The 25,301-nt window shown below is 39.0% G+C and overlaps 1 protein-coding gene across 2 annotated transcripts in view; it reads right to left on the bottom strand.

Annotated features, from left to right (window-relative positions):
- Nucleotides 1–11,271: 11,271 nt before the first annotated feature.
- ITPR2 (inositol 1,4,5-trisphosphate receptor type 2) overlaps nucleotides 11,272–25,301 on the bottom strand; it is a 510,130-nt gene continuing 496,100 nt past the window's right edge. For both annotated transcript variants that reach the window (XM_072653450.1, XM_072653451.1), the window contains 2 exons: nucleotides 15,916–16,077; nucleotides 11,272–14,041 (listed from right to left, as the gene is read on the bottom strand). In XM_072653450.1, coding sequence (XP_072509551.1) covers nucleotides 13,955–14,041; nucleotides 15,916–16,077 — 249 coding nt within the window. In that variant the 3' untranslated portion in view covers nucleotides 11,272–13,954. The remainder of the gene's footprint in view (nucleotides 14,042–15,915; nucleotides 16,078–25,301) is intronic.

Genomic DNA, 25,301 nt, shown 5'->3' with positions numbered 1-25,301 from the left:
TTACTTGTTAAGACCTGTCAGCAGAATTGACCACTGATGGGTTATAACTTGCATTTTGTGTGTTTATTTGGAAAATAACGTAATCACTACAACTAACTGTTACACAACAGATGAAACATATACAAATAGTTTTTCAAAATTTTCTTCTCTTTTTTCCTTATGCTTCCTCCAATCCCTTATTTTTATTCAATGTCCCCAAATTACACCTAAGGCTACTACCATGCCCCGTATTATTCCAGTGCCCCCTAGGGGGCAGTATCACCCACTTTAGGAACCTATGAAAATGGAAACCATTAGAGTTACTTGAACCATCTTACAACAGCCCTGTGTTATGTGTGAGGAAGACAGATGGTACCAGCAGCTTACAGTGGAGCACAGGAATCTAAATAGGATCACCATAACTGTCTCTACAGCTGTTCCTGATCTCATCATTTCCATAGAACCAGTAGCCCAGGGTCAGGGTGGGTGGTATGGAGCTATCAACTTTGCCAACTTTTTTCCCTCTATTTCCTGTGGCCAGGACTAGTCAGGAACAGTTTGCTTTCACCTGAAAAGGACTTCAATATATCTTCACTATGCTTCCCCACTCTCCTTCATACTGCCACATTACAATAGAGTATCTCATTCCCTTCTTAACCCTTTACAAGATGGTCTCTGACCTTGTTCCATCGAAACTGCTCTCTCCAAAGTTACCAGTGCCAGTACTTAGCTGCCAAATCCAATGACCTTTTCTCAATTCTCCTTCTTCTTGATCTCTTTGCAGGCTTTGACACTGTTGATAACCCTCTTCCTGATAGTGTCTTCTCTCTAGGCTTTCAGGACACTCTTTCTTGGTTCTCCTCCTACCTATGTGACTGACCATTCTCAGTCCTTTGTTGCATGCTCATCAAGATCATGAAGCTAACCATAGGTGTCACACAGGGTTCTGTCCTGGAGCCTTTTGTCTTCTTCTTCTCTGCTCCATTACTTCGTGAGTTCATCAACTCCCATGGATTTAATTACCATCTCTGTGCTGATGATTTTCAAATCTACCTAGCCTGTCCCAGTCTCTCTACTGACCTCCATTCTCACATCTCCAATTGCCTTTCAGACATGCTGAACTTAAATGTCTTAAACTCAACAAGTTCAAAATGAAATGTATTATTTTTTCCCCTAAATCCTCTCCTCCTTCTACTTTTCCTGTTATTATGGAGGGCAACACCATCCTCCCATTCTCTCAGGCTTACTACCTGAATCTTCACTAACTCTTACCCTTTGGATTTAATGTGTTGCCAGGACTTACTGATTTCACCTTTTCATCTTCTCTTATATGTGTCCATGTCTCTTCTTTGACATTGACACCACTCTGGTCCATGCCATCATCACCTCATCCCTGACTCTTGCTATAGCCTGCTGGTGGATCTCTCCACCTCAGATCTCTTCTCACTCCAAAGCATCTTCTATTCAGCCACCCAAGTGATTTTCCTAAAGCAAAGGTTCTGGACCATGTTACTTCCCTACTCAGTAAACTCCAGTGGTTCCCTATTTACCTCCAGGATTAAATACAACATCCTCTGTTTGGCATTCAAAGCCTTTCATAACCTAGTCTCCTCCTACCTTTTCAGTCTTCTTAGACCTCACTCCCCACCAGGTATTTTTCCATCCAGCCACACTCAACCACTCTTTGCCGTTCTGTGAATGAGATACTCCATCTCTCAGGTCTGGGCATTTGATCTGGTTCTCCCTTATGCCTGGAATGTTTTTCTTCGTCTCCTGTCCACTGCCTTCCCAGGCCTCCTTTAAGCCCCAACTACAATGCCATCTTCCACAGAAAGTTTTTCCCAATGCCTCTTAATTCTAGCACCTTCTCTTTCTTTATAGCCTTTATATTTATATAAATACATATTTATTTGTTTGCTCTCCTCCACCCATTAGATTGTCTTTGTTGCTTTTTGTATGTTCCTAGTACATACTTAATAAATCTTTATTGCCTCGGGCCCAGACACCTAACAGGGTCTCCCTTATAGAGGACACAGTTGCATGCCACTACTTTGATGACATAATATTTACTGGGTTAGAGGAGGCCATAACTGGAAGAGTCCCTAAATCAGATGATATTTCATATGAAGGATAAGGGGTGGGAAAGCAACACTAAGAAAATTCAGAATCCAGCCCCCTTCATCAAGATTTGAGGACTACAGTGGGTGACCTGAGCTGGGCAGCTCCTGGGCTCTGGTAATATGGGAGTCACCTTCCGCTTTGTGCTCTGTGAACTGATGGGGCCACTTTGGTCGCACAGTGACCCTTCCAGCGGCTTAATTTGCCCTTGCACTGGCTAGCTAGCTCCTACAACGTGCTGGGCCAGCAGCCCAGCTGGAGGCCTGCAGCCTGGACCTGAACTAGTCTGAACCCAACTTCCTCCCCACTGAAGAGCTGAGGCACATGGAGATGCTCCAACCCTTCCTGGAGTCTGAGGAGGGGCTCTCAAAGAACTCCCACACTAACTCATCTGGCTGCCTGAGTATCCAGCTACTCCAGCCCATGGAGTGGAGCCCAGACCTCCTGCTGGTAGCTGTGACTTGAAGCAATTGGATTGTCCATGCCTTGGAACCTGATGTTATCCTCAGAGGGACAGAGAGAGGGGAGAGGAGGCTGTGGAGCAGGAAGGGTGACATGCAAGGATGAGCATGTGTCATATGCTGTTAAGACAACCAGGCCGTGGGTGGAATACAAGGCACATGTGTGGGACTGGAACCCAGGGGGATGAACACCTCATTCACATTGTGGCCTCCTCCTCAAATAACTCTGATTCTTGGGCTGGATGGGAGACTGTCCACAGCGATTCCCACCTTGGTGATGTTTAAGTACTGCTGCCCCTTCCCAGAGGAAAACAGTGCTGATACAACGTGAAGGGGACAATCACAGAGGGTGGTTCACAAGCAGGGTTTATCCTCTCCACTGTGACCTCATTCAGTAGTTACCTTTGTCAAAGACAGAAATACTTGCTGAGGTGGGGTAAGGGGAATGGGTAGCAATGGGAAGGATCCTGTACTAGGTAACTGACTTTTTGCACACATGGACACAATGACCTGAGTCATTTACCAGTAAAAAGGCTAGAACCTGGTGCTCCACAACCTGATAGGACCTACTGTTGGAAGGGAAGAGCCCTCACTGCAGAAGATCTGAGTGTTGCAGAAGAACAACTGGGCTCTGTACACTTTCTGAAACCAATCTCTAATGGATTCTGTTGGGGAAGGGTGGAGTTCCAGCCTCCCATCAACCCACAGTATTCTTCCACAATCCATGTATTAGATGAAAAGCTGTTGCTGATGGGAGGGGTCCCCCATCATTCCCCCCCTGTTCCTGGAGTGATGATTGACCTGACCAGGACACTGAGCATTGAGTACCATATTAGCACAACTGTGTTCCGTGGCCTCTCATATTGCCCAACCATACAAGCATCTTCCTACTAGAAGAGCAACAACTCCTTTGGTGTTTTCTTTGGTACCCACTTTAATCCCTGCCATGTCACTTTGGACATCACTTCTTTGAGACCTAGGCAATGATTGCTTAAGCTCCTGTAGTATATAGGTTGAGTTAGTGTGAAGAATTTTCAAAATTAGGAAACTAATCTTTTTCCATCTCCTGAAATGGTAGATGAAGATTATCTCTAAGTATTTCTTTGAGAGAATAGACCAGTTATGGGTCCCTTGTGCAGGGAATCACAGAGAGGGTAGTTGAATTATGACAAGAGATAAGGCCACAAAAGAGAATATGGAAGCATGGCTGGATTTATAGGTGGATACAGCAACCACATACCACTCAGTGGCTTGGAATTTAGGACTCCTAGTACCATGTAAGGTAATAAGTTTAGCCTTCACATTTTTTACATTTTCCCCTGTCTGCTTCAGTTTCTCCATCTCTCAAGCTGTACTGACTTTTGGTCTTAAAGTTCTGAGCCATTTGAGAGTAATGTCTGTCTCATCCAAGTTGTGACAGAATGTACTTATGAAGTGTTCTGAGCTTTCTGTAGAGGGATGCCTAATAAGAATATAATGTTAATTTTGTTCAAAGAAAGGTGGTAATGTCTGATCCAATTCTTGGAAATGGGGCTCTAGAATCCACAGTAAGCGTTTGCAAGACACCAGACCACTAGTCTGAAGCACAAATAGAACAACACAAAGGAACACTGAGGTGCCTAAAGTAAGAGCACGCGACAAATTCCCAATAAAACGTATAAATCTACGTTTGCAAAGCTGTGATTTCAATCCATGTTTTACCACTTATGGTTGTCTGGAAAGTTTTCCTTGGTCACACATTTCCAGTTGGTTTCTTTAATTTGGATTTTGCTTCTTGTTCAAATAAATTTATTGACTAAAAAAAAAAAAACGGTGGATGGAGAAAACCCAGAGGATTCTAGGCTCAGTCTGACTATGCCACGGACCCTTCCCCATGATCTAAGAGCAAAATTCAGAGATTTAATAAACTTTTCAGGTTTTGGAGAGCACACATTCTCAACTAAGTATATTGATGGCCTCCATTTACAAGTCACCCACAGCTTGGCATCATTCAAGTGGGGATCAGAATAGGCTATGTCTCTAGAGGATGTAAAGCAGTCTGTTCAGCAGTCTCTTCACTTGGACTTTTATGACTCTGTAAGGCTCATATTTCTAGAGGTGTCTATCAATAATGATCTGGCTGAATGGAGCCTTTGGTAAACACCAAGAGGTGGCAAAAATAAGCTAGTGTTATGTATGTGGAGGTCCAAGTTCCCCAGAATAGCCAGCCACTTGCCATAATGCTTTTGAAAACAAAATGCTTGTCTCTTACTGGGTCTTACTTGTTACTGATCAGATATCACAGAATCTGGACCCTTTACCCAGAGTTACTATTTTGGTTGAGTGATGCAAGGTGGTTCTTCTAACAAGATGACTAGAGTGCAGGAGACTTCTATTGCTAAATGAAAATGGTACTTTAGAAATCACATTTCCTGCATCCTTCTGGTGTTAGTGCCCTTCCCAAAAAGATAGTAACTATGCCAGAGAATGAGATCTTCAATCTAGATTCTGGAACCCTGCCTCCTCTGCTGGCCCAGTGGGTCTCAACCAATAAGGACTGGTTCCTAAGTAAGATCATTTTGCCTGGTTAAGTGGTTAGTTCACTCTGTTACAAGAGAGGTATATATAGCTGAACTTTAGCTGCCACTAATTTGATAACAAGAGGTACCCTTGGGAGTAGAATCCCTGGCAAATTCTTCTAGTTGGCTAAGCTCTAGGATTCATGGCTGGCATGTGAGAGAACCTAGAGAGATGAGGCAGAGAAGATCTCCATCTATACTAGTTGCTGGGTGATGGCCATTAGTCTGGCTGTAATGTGGGGTTGGGTGAGCACAGGATTAGATAATCAAAGGCTTTGGGTCAGAACTAATAGAGGAATTTTGCTGATGCCTCCCAATGCATATGGTTGTTTGTGGGGCATACCAGCACCCATCACAGATATTATATGTTAAACAACCAGTTTGAAGCTTGTTACATGAGTAGCAGAAGTTGGGAAGTGGATCCAGTATAAATTTGGACATTTGGGTGGTAATGTGATGCCCTGTTGGACGTAAGGTCATTTGACTCATGTAACTAAGGACAAGGCAACTATTGCCAACTTGGCAAAATGACCCTCTACCATCTCAGGGCAAGAATTTTGCCCCTGTTGATCAACAGCTGTATTATTAAGCATCTGATTGCCCTGTTCAGGTGTCCCACCTCCCAGAAGCCATATCTTATGACAAATTAGTGCTCTTCTGGAAGAGTTATCCAGTGGTTTCTTGCTTCTAAACTTCAGGAACACTTACCTGAATTTTGTAAATGGCCTATTTTTGGATACAGTTCTGGCTGACCCTTTTCAATCCTTTCTTATGCTTTCCACATTATCAAGTTACATTTGCCTCAAGATCCTTGCCCAATAGGGCTCTACATACCCAGGAAAGGGTGTAGAGGGTGTTCAGAGAAGACTATTATCTCTGATGGGAGGGCTGCCAAACACTTTTCAGGGCTGCTTTCCATCTTTGGTATCCACCTGATCCACCCATCTGTCATCTGTGTTTCTAAAAAGTTGTAGCATGCACAGTGGCCATACCCCAGTAAAGCATTTCAGCAGGCAAGCTAAATCAGCTTGAGGGTAACTGGGGGATCTCAAACCCATCAGTGAATGGGGGGGAGGTGTCTACAAGAAGCCTGTGGAATTCTCCTGGTGGTGGAATGAACAGTTGAGAACAATTTTGTTCGAACAGCCATGAAGATAACTGCAGTAGGCACTGTAGAGTATCTAGTGCTTGATTAGACATATAAGATGATCATCCACTGCATCCTGAGCTATCACCAGTCATCTTGACTCTGTCCCACCACTAGACTGTGATAACTCTAGAAGAGAGAGTAAGGCTGACGACCTCACAAGTCATATTCACACGAGTCCAAAGACATCACCTATACCATTTTTACCTGTTTCAAAGACCTGTGGCAACAGGCAACTGATGAAACAGCATGTGTGGATACACTGGGAGCTGTAGTCACAACCCTACACACAGGCAGCCCAGGCCATAGGGTCATTTTCTCACTGGAAGCATCAGGGAGATTTGGCAGTCCCCTGGGTGCCTGAGCAACCTTTTAAGATTCACACTGCTCACCTCCTGGTGTGAGGAAGGGGCTAGAAAAGGTGCCCTAAAAGATTGTCTGTTTACCCAAACCTGACCTAAATACCACCCACCCTGCAGTTGAAACACCAAAAAATGTACAAAAACTTCTGCAAAGATGAGTCTATTTACATGGGATGTGCACCCACTTACAGACAACACAAAATCAATGGAATGCAGATAATGTATGGTTTTTCAAATCAGTATGTTCCTGGAAGGATCCTTATGTATGGTTTAATGGACTCTGTTTTATATTTGAGTTTGACAGCACTACTCCAGAAGATACTTAGGACTTTGCTACCAAAATGTGGTATGTGAGATGAACAGGGTTTACTTGATACAACTTTTTTCTTCTTACCCATAACATTGGGAGGTTTTACCTGAAAGAAGACAAAGCACCTCCAAGGTCTAATAGACTTCAAGTTGCCTGATGCAGTTTCCTTCCCTGCACTTTTTCTGTCACCCCCATGAGATAGATAGCCAGCTTCGCCTGGGAAGTGATTGACCCTGGCTTTCTGATACAGCTTCCTGGCCATCTAAATGCATAAAAAATCCCAGTCACAAGGAGTCTGGGCCTCTCAGATTTCATGGAGGCCTAAGACCACAGCAAGTCACCATACTGTGATGACTAACTGATTGGTCATATGTTCAGGTGGTGAAAGGAAGGTCGTGCCCAGAAAAGCTAAGTGCCACAGTAGCCTTGTTGCATATTCTTGCTGTATGGGTAAAGTAAACCTCCTTTGTGAAATGTCCAATGTTTTCTGAGTTCAATGCTTTACTTCATGCCAGTATCAAGCTTGAACTAAGAGGGTGCTGGCATTAGTTGTACTTCTAACAATAGGTTGGGCCAGGTCTGCACCCTCCCTCACTCAATAAACTCCAGTAATTCTGTTTCTTTGAGGATCAAGCCATCTCTTTACAACTTGGCCCCTTTATGTCTTTAGTCATATATTAGTCCCTTCCATGAACTCGACACTCCAGCCATAATGGCCTATTTCCTCTTGCTCACTCATGACTTCCCAGGAACCAATTCCTGACAATCACCTCCAAAATATGCCAACATAGACTGGTCATACTGGGTGCATCTGCTGAATATCAGTTGTGAATTGTCTCATTTTGTCGACATTCCTTTATCAGGCAGGGGAGGAAGGTTAAGAGGGAGAGGGAAGTAGATGAACTGAACTCTCTGAATTTTCTAGAGTTTTGGGAACTAAGCAAGCAATACATTTTGGAAACTGGAACTGGGAAAAACTGTAGGGTATGGTTGGGCAATAGATATTTTATTTATTGCTTGTAGTTTGTACTGATTCTATGGCAAGATTGGAAGATTATATACAACTATGTTTTATCTGTTTTTGTAGGAAGCACTTCTATAATTCCAGTGTCACAGTAACTTAGGAAGGTGCCTGGTACATAATAAATACTTATTGACCGACTGATGGATATGCATGGGGATCAGTGAAATATGGTTAAGGGAGGAAGCACGTTCTTGTAGTAGCATGAACATTAGAGCTAACTCAGATCGAGTAAGTCAGTACTAACTATATGCATAATATATAGCCATCCAGAGGTGGATCTGGGAGCTAGATGGTCTGTGAATCAGAGAGCCTGGTACTTCCTCCATACTTAGAACAGTGTGGTGGGGCACCCTAAGGTTGAGCATGAGAGTCACCCGAAACCAGTTCTTCCTTGTTGAGTAGGATCAGAACAATGGCCAGCTTTGCCATCTAGTCAGTCAGTAAGACAGGAAGAACCTAAGAGTTAAAAGGATATAATATATACAGAGAAGCATTGATTTCTGGATTGACCATACAATCATAGCCCTTGAGATGGAAGTAGCCTCAAACAACATCTAATCCAATCCCCCTCATTTTACAAATGAGGAAACTGAGGCTCTGGGAAGTCAGGTGACTTGCCTAAGGTCATACAGGTAGTAAACAACAGAAGGGGGCATTTGACCCCAGGCCCTCTGAGCCAGCATTCTTTCTATTGTACCATGCCAAAAACAAAATCTTTCCATAAGATATCTAAAGCTTGGAAAGAACTCTAATTCAGAGAAAAATTGTATTTTTTATGAGTGCTTCAGCTCCTCTCCTGGAACTTATTTGTACATTTTGTATTCATTCCTATGAAGTTAATCAAGTGATCTGCTTTTTATTAAACAAGAGCAGTTGTGGTCTGTTGATCAGGATTTACTCCATTGACTTTTTAGGTCATCAGCTCTTTCACCTTTTCTGGGGGGGAGGAGGACCTGGATGAGTGATTTCATCTGTGTAGGGAAATGCCCCTGGAGAAGGAAGTGGCAAACTACTCCAGCATTTTTTTCAAGAAAATCCCAATGGGATCATAAAGAGTAGGACTGAAACAACTCAACAACAAAGGGAAATGCCTTAAACATATGTATATGGGCACCTTCTCTGAAACATATATTTTAGCAAATTGTCAGGGGCTATGAGAAGTAGTCACTTAACCAGGGTTGTATAGCCAGTCAAAATATGTCACATGCCAGAAATGGGGCAGGAGGGAGGGGGAGAAGGAAGGAGGAGAAGAGATATCTTTCTGAGTGTCCTACACCATGGCTACCTCTCTAATTATCTAATAGTAACTATTTTCTAAAGCATTCTTAAATTCACACTTGATGGTTAAACATGATTTGCAACATTAATTCTAGTTTTAGCAACATTTATCTACCTGTTACTCTAACTACCTACTTATATTCAAGCCTGCTAGTAGTCCTATACTGAACATGTAGTAAATTCTTGGTTACTTCCCCAAAAGCACAAGTTCCATCCCCATCTACTCCCTCACACAATTATTCTATGCACTAAGGCAAGAAACCTAGGAAGCAGTTCAGACTTTGATTAGTCAGCTGAGAACATGGCTAGAAGATGAATTAGTTTTGACTTGCATGAACAATCTTTAACTAGAAACTGGATTCTGACCAATCCAATTGAATGGATTTTGGTGCTCAAATAAAAGAATCCATCTTATAAATTCATTTAAAAACATGACAAATCTCATTATATATGTAATTCATTTATTATAACATTGTAGCTCCTCATACAACAGAAAAGACTATCTTATCTAAGAACATTTTAATTAAACAAAATATTTGTGTGAAGTTCTTAGGTCTTGAAATGGAGCTAGGGAAAAGAATTTGAAATGGTCAAACTGTTTATTGAAAATTGCATTAATCATTCCATGATGCTTAAAAAAACTAACATGGACTTTAATAGTTAAATATTTGATTTTCTTCTAAGTTGCTAAGTTCAAATATATGTATTTTTATTTTTTAAATTTACATTAACATGTAGCGTATTATTCACAGACATACCAGTTGCATCATAGTATGTTTACAAGTGTAAAGTAGTATATTTACATACACTCCAATTATCATCCTTAAACTGACATCAATATTTTGGTATGTCTATTTGTCTTAAAGGACCTCGATCTCCATTAGCAACTGGAGGAAGAGGAGGAAGTCATAGTAAACAAAACCGAATAATATTTATACATTGTGCAAGTGACAGTCCTATTGATGGCAAGATCTCTCTTGGAAGATAAAAACTGAAGCAAACACAGTGGGCAAATATTACCTGACAGGGGGTGTTAGTTTTGAGATCTTAGGTTGCTTCCAAATAGCAATCTTCCACAAGAACTGTTTATGAAGCAGGAATAAGAAAGAATGCTTGACAATTCCAAGAGTAGCTGAGGATTAGTATTTCACACCAGTGCAAACAAATAAATCTGTTCTTTCTTTCCATTCAGAGTCCAAAGCTTCATCTCGTGCAGGAATGGTATTTTTTGCTTAAGTTGTATGCAAGAGGATTTGTAATGCAGCTATGTTATAGTAAAGGCAGTAGCTCTGGACTTGGACTCACAAAACCTGGGTTTCAATGGAGCCTCTGTTTTCACACACTGGACTTTGATCAAATCACAAAACTTCCCTGGGTTTTGGTTTTTTCATCGAAAAAATGGGGGATTAGGTTATGGCATCTCTAAAGTACCTTCCAACTGTAAAATCATAGTGAGATCATCTCACTTTTTTCTACATCTTGCCCCACACATCCCCAAGACTAAGTTTTCCTTCTTTAATTAAATAATTTGAAAATACTTTCATTAGCAGACATTTTCCTAATACTATTTATAGCCATCATTGGCTAGAATCACTGTCATATAAAATAGCTAAGTATGGTGTGATTTAAAAGTTTAGTCAAGAGTAAGAAGCAGTTGAATCAATTGCAATACTGTGGTACCACAGAGCTTGAACAAGTGAAACTCTATTTTGTCAGGATAAGGAGCACATGCCCTGTTGAGGCCAAATAGAGATGTTCTCACACACACACACACACACACACACACACACACACACACACACACACACACACACACACACACACACACACATCATCTTGTCCAGGTGGTACCAACAACATCTCACTGTGCCAGAAATCAGCTTTGCTGATTTTTTTTATTTACTATATTTTCCTGTGTGAATATAGATTTTAACTTTTATTAGAAATTAATGAGTTCTGAGACTGTACTGTGGTGTCAGACTCATAGTAAAGATCCCGCCAGTCCACCGCATATTGACTTAGAAAACAACAAACTGACATTATCTATGTTGTATTTTTATTTATTCTATTAAACATTTCCCAGTTACATTTTAATGCCTTTCAGGAGTTTTGCAAGCTGGGTATAGAACTGAAGTATGATGATTGTATGTGACATCTTAAAGAATTTGAAATTCAATTTCTATAAGTGACATCCACTAAAGTACCACTTTGTTATCTTATGGTAAGATGACTCTGGATCCTTTAATGGAGACCCTGGGAGGTCCCACCAGATAGCATAACTGAATATGGTCCAGCATTTGAGTCTCTGCTAAATGAGGAAAAGCCTGGCTAAGTTTGCTGAGGCTCATCATAAGTAATAATGATGATACTGATTATGAAGATGACCTCCAAAAATCACTCAGAAGAACTTAGTCTACTACCCACACACGAAACTCCAGGTCAATGAATAGTTGTTATCTAGGAGGTGCTATTCAGTCAGCTGACCAGCAGGAGACAGTATGGTACAGTGGAAAAAACATTGGCTTTGGAGTCATGCTACCTTGGATCAAATTTCAGTCCTGATACTTTGCTACCTGTAAAATAGTGGGCAGGAGTTTGCTTCCCCATCTATAAAATTAAGGAGTTCCACGAGACAACCTCTAAGGTCTTTTCCAGTCTATGATTCTATGACCCCAATGAGCTTATCTGTTAACACACATTCCTTACATGGACACTACAGATGAAGAAGGCACGGTATTCAGAACTGAACAGAAAGAGAACAGGCCAAACTGCATTTTGGGAACTCTGCAATATTCGTAATGATTCCTTTCATGGAAAAGTCGCTTTGAAAAATGTCATCAATATTCTTCTAGTGATATTATAGTATACGTCTGTGAAACATGGGATAGAACATTCAAGAATGAGAGTTATGGGTCATCAAAAGGGGAATGGAGGGTCACAGTGGACATAACTAAGATGGAGGATACTATGAACAAAGTATTATACAAAAAAACAACACAATAGATATTATCAAAGGACTGCTGGACTGAAAAATGAAGTGAGTTGGTCATCTAGTGAGAGTGAGAACATCTGATGGATTGCCCATGTACTTCACTGGTATCTAATACATTACTGAGAGATTTAGGAGACCCTCCATATACTGAGTGATATCCTTTATGGAAGACAGATAGAAAAACATGGAAAAGGTGAGATGAGAAAGTGAGTTTTGATTTGCACAGTTGGAAGAGATACTCCCATGTGAGTGCAGAGAACCATCAAAGTATTGTGGTAGCTTATAAAGCTTATAAAGATTATCTACATGGGACAGAAGAGTTGAGATTTGTCGTAGTAATAGTAAAAGAAGAGTTATCCATACCAGTGGGATTATGAATCCTTTGAAGTACTGAAGTATTCTAGAATTGTACATATGGAGCCAAAATGGTAAATCATATAATATCACCAAGCTCTCAGCTCCATAATATTGCTCTTATATTTTTAAAGATTATCTGGATCTTGCCTTAACAGGCTTAAACATAAGAATAACCTTGTGGAATGGAGGGCAGGTGAAAAAAAATTTAGTTTTCTTTTCTCATCTGGCCCTTCTAGCTAGTTCTGAATGTTCTTTTATAATTTAATATGAAAAGTACTTTTCCTTTGGGGAGGGGTAAAAATATCTTTGATATATTTTCAAAACCTTTGATCAATAGTTAAAATTTCAATTAAAGCCAACATTTTATCTCATTTTCCATAAACTTCTTGGCCTCTCTTTTCAACCAAAGAAATAGCATAAATAAGACTGCTGATTTCCTCAAATACTGCATGCACAAATCAAATTGCTCCTAAAATGTGCTTATAAAATATAAAGCTACCATTTAAAGTCCCTCAAGACTTCCTGACATCTTTAAGCCTTTTTAATTTTTCAATCTCAATATGAGTTTTAATAGCACATATGTGTTCAAAAAAATCTTTCTATGGGGCTTACTTTTTTTTGCATTTTTCTTCTATCTTTTAAAATCTTAGAATACAAAGAGCTATGAAAGATCTTTCAACAACAAGGTAAGTAAAAAATTCCATTTGCAGCTACATTAATAGAGAACATCTGAATCCAAAAAAGAAAAGAAAAGGAATCACTTTCCAGTTATGTTATCAGTGTAAGGTGCATAAGCTCCAAAGGATTAAACTCCCACTGTCATAAATCCATTGTGCTTCATGTTATAAATAAGAAAATTGCCTTGTGACAGCTAAAATTCAGTAGCAGTAATAATTTTTGCAACTCACTGATTTTTCTACACTAGTAGAAATTAACCCATAGCAACATCATTTCTGTGTCCCCAATGTATTTACTATAATTAAAAGAGTATTGCAAATGATGTACCACCATGGCAGACATTCTGATACAGACAGTGAGACAATTAATTTCTATCTGCCTTACTTTTCATCCTCACCCTCTTCCTTCCCAATCATTCTCTTCAACTGAATATATTTCAGGTTGCTTGAAGAATGTGTAACATGTACCCCAAAGTGCTCTTTGTAGCTATTATATTTTCATTTGTGGTCTTCTCAACCATGAACAACAGTTGTAAATTGTTCCCAGAGCAAAACCACTTAACATCTTGGCACTTGGTTGTTTTTAAGTTTGTAACAATAGGCACTGTTCACTCCCCTCGATCTCAGTTCTTTATTCTGTAATCAAGCAGGGATACTGATGAAAGGCTAGTCACGGCTTCCCCCCATGGTATCAGTGCAGTGGCATGTGATGATTCACATGGGGTGTGTTTGATCCAAGAAAACCCAGTCTCTGCTTATTTTTCCTTTGTTCTGTCATCTGTGATGGGAGGGGGAGGGGGAAGGAAACAGAGGGAGAAAGAATTAGAGAGATAAGCTGATTTCCTCAACTATTAATGAATACTATTGCGCTATGAAAGGCATGGCTTAATTTTTTAGAATATCCATACATTGCTAGGTACCACAGAGAAACATATACATATGACTAACCTCAAGGGATGTGTCTACCAACATTCTAGCCTGTGGTTAGGAAACAGGAGACGATTCCTTTAATATATAACTGTGTCTCCCAAAAGTATAAGACAAAATGATGGAAATGGGAGCACACTTGAGATTTCATTGGTTTAGGGATATATCAATGTGGATCAACACCTTTTCTGCAACTTGCAGCCTTAGAGTTGCCTGGTGGCCCTGAGAGGTTAAGAAGCACCAAGAGTTGCCAGTCTCATGCATGATATATGACAAATGTATAACCCAGTTCTTCCTGATCCTGAGGATGACTCTGTGTCTCCTATGCCACCCTACATCATTGTAATACAGCATATTAAGAATAATGATAACAGCTGTTATTAGTACTATGGTACCACACAAGAAAGGATTGACTTGTATGACTAGAACATAACCAATAGTGTTCTGCTTTCTTGGCTGATTACAGACACAGAAAATATTATCCATCATGGCTCAAGCTGGATCTGTATATTTAATATTAACTTTTTCTAGCCTTTGAAAGTAACTCCCTGGAGCGTAAAGAGCTCAATACTATTGCAGAGCTGCAAGTAGCATGATACACCTGGGGCAGGGCCCCAGATGCTAGTACCCTCAGGATGTAATTTCACCTCCAGAGGAGCGTACATCCCACCTCACCCATTCAGCCTATCCCAATGTCAGCAACCTGGCCCCAGGTTCCAATGCATCCAACAACCTTTCTGGCACTGATCAACCCTACCACAGTACTAATAAAGTCAGCTCTGTTTCTCCCCTAATATACTCCTCTAGACTCCATTTTCATTTTGCCTTCTTAGAACCTTCTATGTTGTAACACAGCAGAAAGATCACTGGATTTAGATCCAGGGAATCTGTGTAACTTTGAATAAGTCATTTCAGTCTTTGAGCCTCTGGTCTCTCATCTGTAAAATAAGGGGATTGGATTAGATGACCTCTGAGGTCCCTTCTGACTCTAAATATACAATCGTAGTATCCTCCATTTCTTCTCAGATGCTTTCCATCTTCTGGTGCTCACAAACTCAAACTTTCTCTTAAAGAACCCACATCTTTTGGCACCCTTTCCAAGACTAGAGGTTTCTCTCATACTCCCTGGCACACAGGGCCACATGAAGGAGTTTCTAAATTTCTTGTCCCCCTTGCCATTTTCAGACCATTCCACTAATATGGAATGTGGTATCACCCACCAAAATGCAGCCACCTCTTTCTTCTCCTTTGAAGTTCATGCTCTCATGTTCAAACTCTTGTTGCTGATATCTACAGACTAGGTTACTCTCCCACCTCTCTAATAAATTAAGAACCTGGTTCATACTCTTCCTTTCCCCCAGAGTATGACCTCTAAGGTCTCCAACTATCTCAATTTCTATGACTTCTGTCTCTAGTTTACCTTACCCATGCAGAGTAGTAGTCATTCTCTGGACTACCCTCTCATCTCTTCACCACACCCCACCTTGCCCTAGCTTAACTTAATTTCCTCTGTGTACTTGAATTCCTACTTAAGGCTTTCACTGTTCTCTTGAAATATGTGGTCTTCAGATGGATATTTGGTATTACTATCCAATGTAGTAGATCTTAATCAGATCTAATTTTATTTCATTCGTTATACTTCAATGAAAAAAAAATCCCTTTTGCTAAAGTTGAGTCTCCTTGCCTCCTCTCCAAGCATGTTTTACTCACTTTATGAACACTTACCTGTTCCTTGAGTTCAGCTAGCTGACCAGATAGCTGTTTGACGAGACTCATGGTTGATTCTAATTTCTCTTGTAGATTTCTAATTTCATTTTGCTCGCTGTCACTTTCATTGCTAACTAGAGACATGGCTCGCATCCGAGGAAACCAATCCAAGTTCTTCTCCTAGAAACACATATCCAAAATCAAGCAAATAAGGATGTGTCCAGGGTAGAGAGAATGAGATTTTAGAAGCAAACAAAAAATAACCATTTCTACTCATTGTAGTGAACATTAGAATAAAGTTTGTTCACAGTGTCAAAGTCAAAGTGTAAAGTGCTTGGTCTGATGGCAGATAGTTTGCAAAGGATTAAGTAAAGGTCCCTATGGGGTGGGGGGAGGGGCAGGAAGCAGGTGAAACATTCAGTATAGTGCCATGAACCCCGAGGCTTCCCGTGAATCTTAATTGGAAGATCATGATGTAGGCTCTAGTCAGGAGGTGGAGAAAGGAGATCCAAGGATGTGTGGGTACAGTACGAGCTGCTTCCTGCCCCCTGGCAATGGGAATAAAGGCAGGAGCGTAGGATGGGGGAAATAAAGGAGAGGCAATACAAATAATCTCAACTTTAGCCAGCCACCCACCTAATTCCATCCTCCCCACCACCACTTGAGTAGTTCTGTGTCTGAGCTCAGCTGGGGGAAGAGAAAAGTGGCAGGGCATGGCCTCCAGTTACTCAAACACTTGACTGCTTCATTTAGAAACATTTCATTACAGCCCAGCAAGTTTCAAAATTCAACTTCCTCAGAACACAAGGAGACTTTTTTTGGGGGGAAGGTCTAATTTTTTTCTAAGGAGGGGGTAGATAGGAAGAAGCTGGTCTAGTAGTGGCTCATTACCCCCTACCATCTTCCCCCGTCTCGCTCTTTCTGATGGCTTCTCCTCGGGAACTCTGCTGGCTTATTTATAGAAACTGTTGGCCTGGGGGATATTTCATCTATTGACTTAGCCTCAGAGGTAAAAGACATCTTTCTCTTTTTCCACAGAGCCCACTACTGTTTAAGGGTTATTTTTCTGGTGGCAGGAAATACTGCTGCTGTGGCCAATTGTCCTTCATCTACAGGTAATTTAAAGAAATCAGAAGCTTGTGAGCCCAGCTCAAGCTGGGCTCAAGGAAAGAGATAGGGCTTAGATCCATTATTTTACTGGCATTAGACACTTCTGGGAGAGAAATTTTCTCTACCAGTTGAGGTAATCATCTTCCCTGCAACTTAGAAATGAGAGCCCTGCCCAAAGCCACTCTGTGTAAGAGGTGGGACCTGAATTGGCTTCTTTGTGGCCTCTAGGTCATCTCTATCCACTACACCACACTACCTCCCAGATATACAAAATCATGCACAAACCTCCAATGAAACCGAATGCAACAAATTGCATTGCATCTATACATGAAACTTCCCATTTTGGCTATACTAATATAGATCCTTTTCAGCCCATCAGTTCCTGAGACACTTACTACTTGAACTATAGAATAGATTTCATTTTTAAGAGTTTGAAGGAAGGACTCTTGGTTAAATTCCATTTTGGAAATTTATAGCAAAGCATGGACAAGGATGAAAAAAGTTAAAGAAACAACAAGCTGTTGCAATAAAAGAAGCACATAGCCACACAGCACTTGTATTTCATTCTATATGTAGCAGAGAGCTGCTAAGGATTTTGAGCAGGGGAATGAATGGTCGAACCTGTTCATTAGCAAGATTATTTTAGAAATCATGTGAAAGACTGGAGAAAAGTGAGACTGATGACAGAGAAATCAGTTAGAAGACTATTACAATAATTCAGGTTAGAAGTAAAAAGATTTGAACTAGGGTAGTATTAGTAGAGAGAAGAGGCTAAGATGGGTAGAATCTAGTAGGGAGTTTTAGGAATGAGAAGATAGATGCACATGTATACAGACAGAAGCGATGGAAACGATAGGGAGATTGAAGATTAGAGAGAGTACAGTAATAATAGGTCAATTTGCTGGAGAAGACAGTAGAATATATGTATGGGGGTTGGTCTAGAAGAGAATGACAACCTCTGTATCACAGACTAAACTAAGGGAAGAGATAGTAGGGATGATGTTAAGGAACTGTGAAATACAGAAAGAATAGAAGAGAACGTTCACAGTGAATGGCATCTATTTTCTCTGCAAAATATGAAGGGTCTTCATTTAAGAGTGTGACAACATCAGCCAGTCAGTCAATAAACAGTGTAGTGCTGTAAGACATTTGAGGAAAGGAAAGGTTTGGAAGAGCTTCTGTGCTAAGTAGGATAGGGAATCAATCAGGAGGAGGTGAGATTAGGTAATGAATTTATGTAGTGTATACCATCAGCATGGTTGCTGGAACCTTATGTGGTACATTTTTTGTTTTGTTTATAAATGTTTGTAATTTGATGGATCCATAGAACTATAACGAAAATTGATAATACAACACAGAAAATATCAGAATAATGAGAAATAAACCAAAATGGAAACTAGTATCATATTTGTATATAGTATTTAGCATTTGATTATGGATGCTTGTTTCATCTGCAGCCTTGGTTACTTTTACACTCTCTTTTCTTTGACATGACAAATTTAAACATATTACCTTGCCAGCTAAAACTCCCCTTCCCCTTAACTTCTTTATTTCTATTAATAATACAAGTAACCACTCAATATTTTTACTTGAAGTCTTGGCGTCATTGACTCTTCACTCTCCTGTGCATCCAATCGATTGCTAAGCCTGTTGTTTCTGCCTCCACAATATCTCTTCCATCTGTCACTGTTGTTCTCCTCCCACTGAAACCACATTTGCTCAGGCTGTTATTCCCTCCTACCTAGACAATTGTAATAACTGGTCTTCCTATTTCTAGTCTATCTCTTATCCAATTCATCCTTCATGAACTCTCTCTTCTTCCATGTCAAAGACACCATCATTCTTCTAGCTTCCCAAGTGGATAATGTTGGTATTATCCTCAATTTCTTATCCTGTCTCACACAACTTATCTAATCATTTGCCAAATTTTGCTATTACTACCTCCAAAACATCTTTCATATTCAGCCTCTTCTCTCTCCTTACACAGCTAAAACCTCAAGGCTTTATCCTCTGCATCATACAAATAACAAAAGTAATGTGCCATCTACTATTATAATTCTTGTTTTGAAGAATACCTTGAACTGTTTTGTAAAACCCAAGAGTGTCTCAGAACTCAGTCTCAGAAACAAAATTGAAAAGAAAGAGTTCATACTAAGGAATTTTAGTTATGCCTTTGCTGTGGAAATTGAAAGATTTAACAACAGAAGACATTCACTGGTCTAAATGACATCATGGCCCTTACCATGTTGACCTTTGAATCTGTATGCTACTCATCACCAAGAGTTCAGTTTCTTCTCTGGTTTCTCAATGTACACATGTGTAGCATGACTCATGACTATGCACATGATAATTAATGGTGAAGTGCTAATTTTGGTTAGTACTAACTCATTTCTGCATTTCATGGATAATCAAAATATTTGACTACAGGATGATAGGAAGGGAAGTTCTGGAAGATTAACCATTTTGTTTAAGGTCATAATTTTGATTCCCAATAGCACTACCAAGTAAAGATTCTACGTTCTTTAAATGCAAAAGCCAGAGATATTTTAAGGACAAGAGTAACTAACATTGGTCTAAGTAAAATCCCTTGAAGGGGCAAAGAACAAACTTGGACCTCTCTCTTTAAAAGAAAAATAGTGCCATCCTGATGTATATGTATCTATGCTGATATGCAATATGTTACATATATGTATATATGCATATTATGTATATCCTAATAGAATATAAGCTCATTGAGAATAGGAATTATTTGACTCTTTGCATATCCAGTGCCTAGCAAAATGCTCGGCATATAGCAGGTGTTTAATAAGTGCCAACTGACTGATTCGGGAGAACAGAAAGATTACCAGGTTTAAGTTAAAACATGAAAAAAATTAGCAAAAGGGTTTAATTTGGTTCATGGTCTTTGAAGGAACACTGGGAAACTAGGAACAATGGGAAAAGTTGCAGAGAGAACAATTTAGGCTTCTTATAAAAAGTTTCCTAACAGTTACAGTTTTCTAAAAGTAAAATGAACTGCCTTGGGAGAGAGTGTATTCTGCCACACACCAAGCAAAAGTTGGATGACTGTTTTTCTAACATGCTTCAGAAGGAATATTTTTCAGATATAATAAGTTGTAACTTTCAAATTGATTTCATTTTATTTTTATATTTATTCAACTTAAGATTTATTAAAAATCTGTTATATTCCAACATTTAAATTATATCATTAGGACTAGCACCTTAATTGATTTTAATATATGTGATTACCTGTTGCATATGTCATTCAGGGAAAGTAACAGGAATAATAAAGTCCAGAGAACACAATTAAGATCTAGAGCTGGATAAATCCGAGAGAGGAAATTTACTCCCTTCTGATTCAGTGATGTCAATGTTTAATAACAGACCTCCTTGAAAAGACTACCATTAAAATATATGGAAATATTCCACCTCAAGAATATATGGAAATATTATACCTCAAAAATAAGACTTTTTCCCCCTTTTTTCTCAATCACTTTTTACTTATAAAATTTTCAGCCTATAGGTCTCATGTCTCTTTATCCTTTCTGAAATTTGTTTTGCCAATCTTATTGTTTAGGCTGAGAAATTTACACAGTGGTTGAATTTCTTCAGAGGTTATATATTTTACATTTTATTTCCTTTTTTTCTCTTTTGGACATTGGATCCAAGTAGCCTGAATTGCAATTAGTAGCTTTTGTTCTGAGAATGGAAATATTATGATCATTAATATTATATGAGATAACATTTTATACACACTTTCAATGTGTTTTAAAATGGTGTTTACAATGAGTGAAAGATAAAGTTTCTGCTATAATGATGATTTTATGCTAAACAAATTAGTAGGAAAAGGAAAGAAGCTTGTGGAGTCAGGCCAGTTTGATCAATCTTATGTAAAGGGAGGGGAAGGAAGGGGTGCCTTCCTACACATCCTGGCTTCACTTGCCTTTCCACTGCTTTATTAACCACAGAGGTTGTGACTATAATTTAGCAAGTTAAAGTAACAAAGGAAAGAAAAACACACCCGTGTCAGAGTTCAAAGGATGATGCTGTGCACCCCACTGATGGTCAGCAAATATTAACTGAACATGAGGAAGACAACAGACAAGCCATGTTTTACATTTAAGTTGTTCAGGTCCAAGACCACTTTTTCCTAGATGAAAGTAGTAGGGGCTATGAAATGTATTCTTAGTTGGAAAGGGTGAAAAGTAGAGGATACAGGAGAAAAGATCAGATTATAGCTTTTAAAAATTTTCTATTCAATTATGAGAGGAAATTCAAATTGCTGAAAAACAAGTTTAGAAAACTTGGGGCAACCAGTTTTATTTATTTTTTTAAAATGTTTTTATTGGTCTTTTATTTTTTTACATCAAAATAGCTCCCCCTGAATGCTTCCTTCTCCCTCTCCACAGAAACATCCCTTAATAACAATTAATATTTTAAAGACAAAAAGAACAGCAAAGAGGGAGGAAAACCAAAACTGGTCACTACATTCAAAAAGTCTGTAAATAAGTACAATATGTAACACTTATGGACCTCTCACTTCTGAAAAGGAGTGGAAAGCTCTTCTCATCTCTTCTTTGGAGCCATGCTTATTTTTTGTAGTATTGCAACCATTCACTTTTTATTTTCTTTGGTGGGTATTCTCTCCATTTAAATTGTTGTGTTCGTTGTGTATGGTGTTTTATTGGCTCTGCGTACTTCACTCTACATCTCTTCATGTAGATCTTTCCATGTTTTCCTATATTCATCATGGTCATCATTTATTGTAACATGGTAATAGTCCATTGCACTCATATGCCACAATTTGTTTAGCGATTCCCTAATCAATTAATATCTCTTTGTTTCCAACTTGTTGCTATTACAAAAAGTGCTAATTTTTTTTGTATTTTTGTAGATATCTTCTTACCAATGACTTCCTTGGGGTATGGGCAATGGATTTCATAAAATGGGCAAGAGGCAATAGTTAATCCTGCACTTATGCCCAGATCATATTGGGTTACTACACCAATCCAAAAAACACTTCAGTGACTCCTCATTAACTATCAAATTCCAAATTCCTTGGCACAGTATTCAAAGCCCTCTTCCCATCCGAGGATGAACTCCAACCTGTCTTTTTAGCATTAGCTCACATTACCTCCCTTCCCATATTGTATGATAAAAACAAAACTATATAGTTTTCTACACTCCAAATATGTCCTATACTTTTCCAGCTCCATGACTCTGTTAACTTCATTGCCTACTGTATTTCTGAAATGAAATGTCCTCTCTCCTTCATCTGTTCTTATTGAAATCCTATCCAATGTTCAGGGCCCAGCTCAAATGCTGTCTTCATGAAGTATATGAGCTGTACGGTTTTACTATATCATATAGTAAGTGAAGGAAGGGACAGCTAATACACTGAGTGACAGGTAAATGATTCAAAACATCTTGACAGGTTGGAACAACAGGTCAAATCTAGTAAGATTAAATGTAAAGTCTTGCACTTAATCTATTAACAAGCATTTATTGAGTACCTATCCTGTAATAGGAACCAGGATTCAAAGATAAAAGCAAAATAGTCATTGCTTTCAAAAAGTTTACATTCCAACCACAGAAATTCAACATGCACATATATAGGTATATGCCAAATGTATACAAAGCAGGTACAAGATAATCTTGGGAGGATAGAAGGTAAACAAGTAACTAGCACCTTGGGAAATTCAGGGGAAAAATATCAACTGCACAAGTATAGGATAAGGTTGCAGCTAGATAGCACAGTGGTTAGAGTGCCAGGCCTAGATTCAAGAAGACTCTTCTTCATGAATTCAAATCCAGCCTCAGACACTTACTAGTTGTTTGACCCTGGGCAAGTCACTTAACTCTGTTTGCCTCAGTTTCCTCATCTGAAAATGAGCTGGAGAAAGAAATGGAAAATCACTCCAGTGCCTCTGCCAAGAAAACCTCAAATAGAGTCATGAAGAGGTGGACAAGACTGAAAACAACCAAACAAACAGGATAAGAAAGGCGTTTCTGGAAAGTAGGTTACGTAAACATGTCAAGGCAAACTCAGTATGAATCCACAGTGTAACATGGCCTCTAAAACACTATTCTCTTTCTTTACATTTATTTACATATATTGACACAGCACACAATAACAGGAATATCTAGCATGAAACATAATGGCGGAAGTCATGCCTGAGTCAAAGGTCTTGAGACATATAATCTCCAGTTACACAATCCTGATACTTTCATTGGACGTACCATATTCAAGCAGATACTTAATAGTCATCTCTTAGGGATGCTGTAGAGAGAATTTCTGCTTTGGGATAACAGCTGAATTAGATGAAATCTGAGGTCCCTTCTATCTTCACAATTCTAGGATTCTATTTTGATCTTACCTAACACAGAATAGTCTGCCCAAGTTTTCCGCATGCATGTGTGTGGGTTCCCTCGTGCCCCCCAGAGTCATCTGTCTGGAAATCTCCAGGTAACTCTGCCCTGAGCAACTTTAAAAATGGAATTTTGGTGATTCAAATTGCACTCTGCTTCAGATGACACAATGCAATAACCATTTTGTGATTTAATCATACACAATAATTTTGCCCAGTGCAGTCAGCTAATCCGCAATTTGATAAAAATTCATCCTAAACTACAAACCAAAATAGCTTCTCCACAAATCCGATTTGACACTTTAATATCAAGATCATGTATGATAACCAATCTCCATTGTACACAAATATAAGGAAGGAAGTTAGGAATTGGGATGCATCTATGTGTAACTAGATGCATAACTCAAGAAAAATAAAAAATTGATAGCAATTACTGATAAAAATTTATGTAGAAAAAAACACTAAAATACTGCCCATGGTAGATTGATAAATCTTTGTAGCTAGTAACCACCAGAAATCTTTTTACCACAAGACCAAGACTGCAACTGAAAGACAGAATTAGAGCCTATATTTAATAACTGCCTTTGTTCTGCCTACTGCTGCTGTTGCCATTTGAACTCAATTATTCTGAAGGTTACAGGGTAAAGTTTGATTTATACAATGTAACAGAGAATTAGGAATATTTATTAAAATATTATGGATTTACTTTTTTAAAAAAAGAATACAATTTTAATTAGAGGAAAAAAATGACTACTAATAACCACTAAAGCTTAAAAATATCTATAGTGCCTCACTCAGTAAATGATAGTCTACAGTTATCATCATACAATGTTATGTTGTGAATATTGTACTTTTAGTTTGTTTGTTAACCAATTAATTTTTTTTAGCTCATCTGATTTTCTGACATTTACTTTAACTATCCTCTCTATTGCTTAAGCTATTTGTGATTCTTTAGCTTTCTCAAAATTCATGCTGAGCAAGAGGAAGATAACATGGATGACCCAAACAGTGACATCTTATTGATTGTGTCACTGTTCATCAAGAGACTCTGACATATATACTTGGTGACTGTAGTTGTGTGATGTGTTGAGTATTAGATTAATACTGTTCAAATATTATTGAAATCAGTGATGTCTTCAATATTCAATCTGACATCTAAATCACCTAGTGGGAGAGTGCAGATATAACTAAGGAACATGATTATAATATTTTTCACAAAGCTGGATGGGAATCCCCAAAGTAGTAGCAAAGTGAATCATCAACAAATGAATTTTTGCAATGTACTCTACCAGTGACTCAATAAGCATATGATTTGGGGGTGATATGATAGTTATTTTCAAGTATTTGTCACTAGGAAGAGGGATAAGATTCTTTTTCTCCTTGGACCTGAAGGGAAAGTCTTGGAGTAACGGGCAGAAATTGCAGAGAGGCAAATTTAGATTGAATCTAAGAAGAAACTTCCTAACGGAAGGGATCTTGAAAGATGATGGACTTTCAGCTTCACTGGAGGTTTCCAAGCAAAGGGAGGCTGACCACTTGGACCTGGAATGTTGGAGAAGGAATTTTCTCTTAAATATAGTCTGGACTAGGTGGCCATGGAGCTCCCTTCAAACTCTGAAGTTTTGTGATCCTATGAAAATGTTATCACATGGCCTTGTTATAGAAATATCTCAGACATTAGTCTATAAGTGCTACCTCCATTTGCTCATGACTTTCTTTTTCTAATCCCTTAGTTTCTAATCTCAAACTGCTCTGTTCGTTCACCAATGAACTCCTTATCCTTATACTTTAAGTCTCTGGGAAATTCAACTAAACGTGTTATGAATGTCTTCAAAAATCCTAAAAATGATTATCAATTAGCTTCTATATGAATAAATGAGTTCTAAAAACACTTATTCATGAACACATGCAAAATTCTGAATGGCT

Source organism: Notamacropus eugenii, chromosome 3 (genome assembly GCF_028372415.1).
Source record: "Notamacropus eugenii isolate mMacEug1 chromosome 3, mMacEug1.pri_v2, whole genome shotgun sequence".
NCBI classification, from domain to species: domain Eukaryota; kingdom Metazoa; phylum Chordata; class Mammalia; order Diprotodontia; family Macropodidae; genus Notamacropus; species Notamacropus eugenii.
This window is presented reverse-complemented; position numbering and strand designations above follow the sequence as displayed.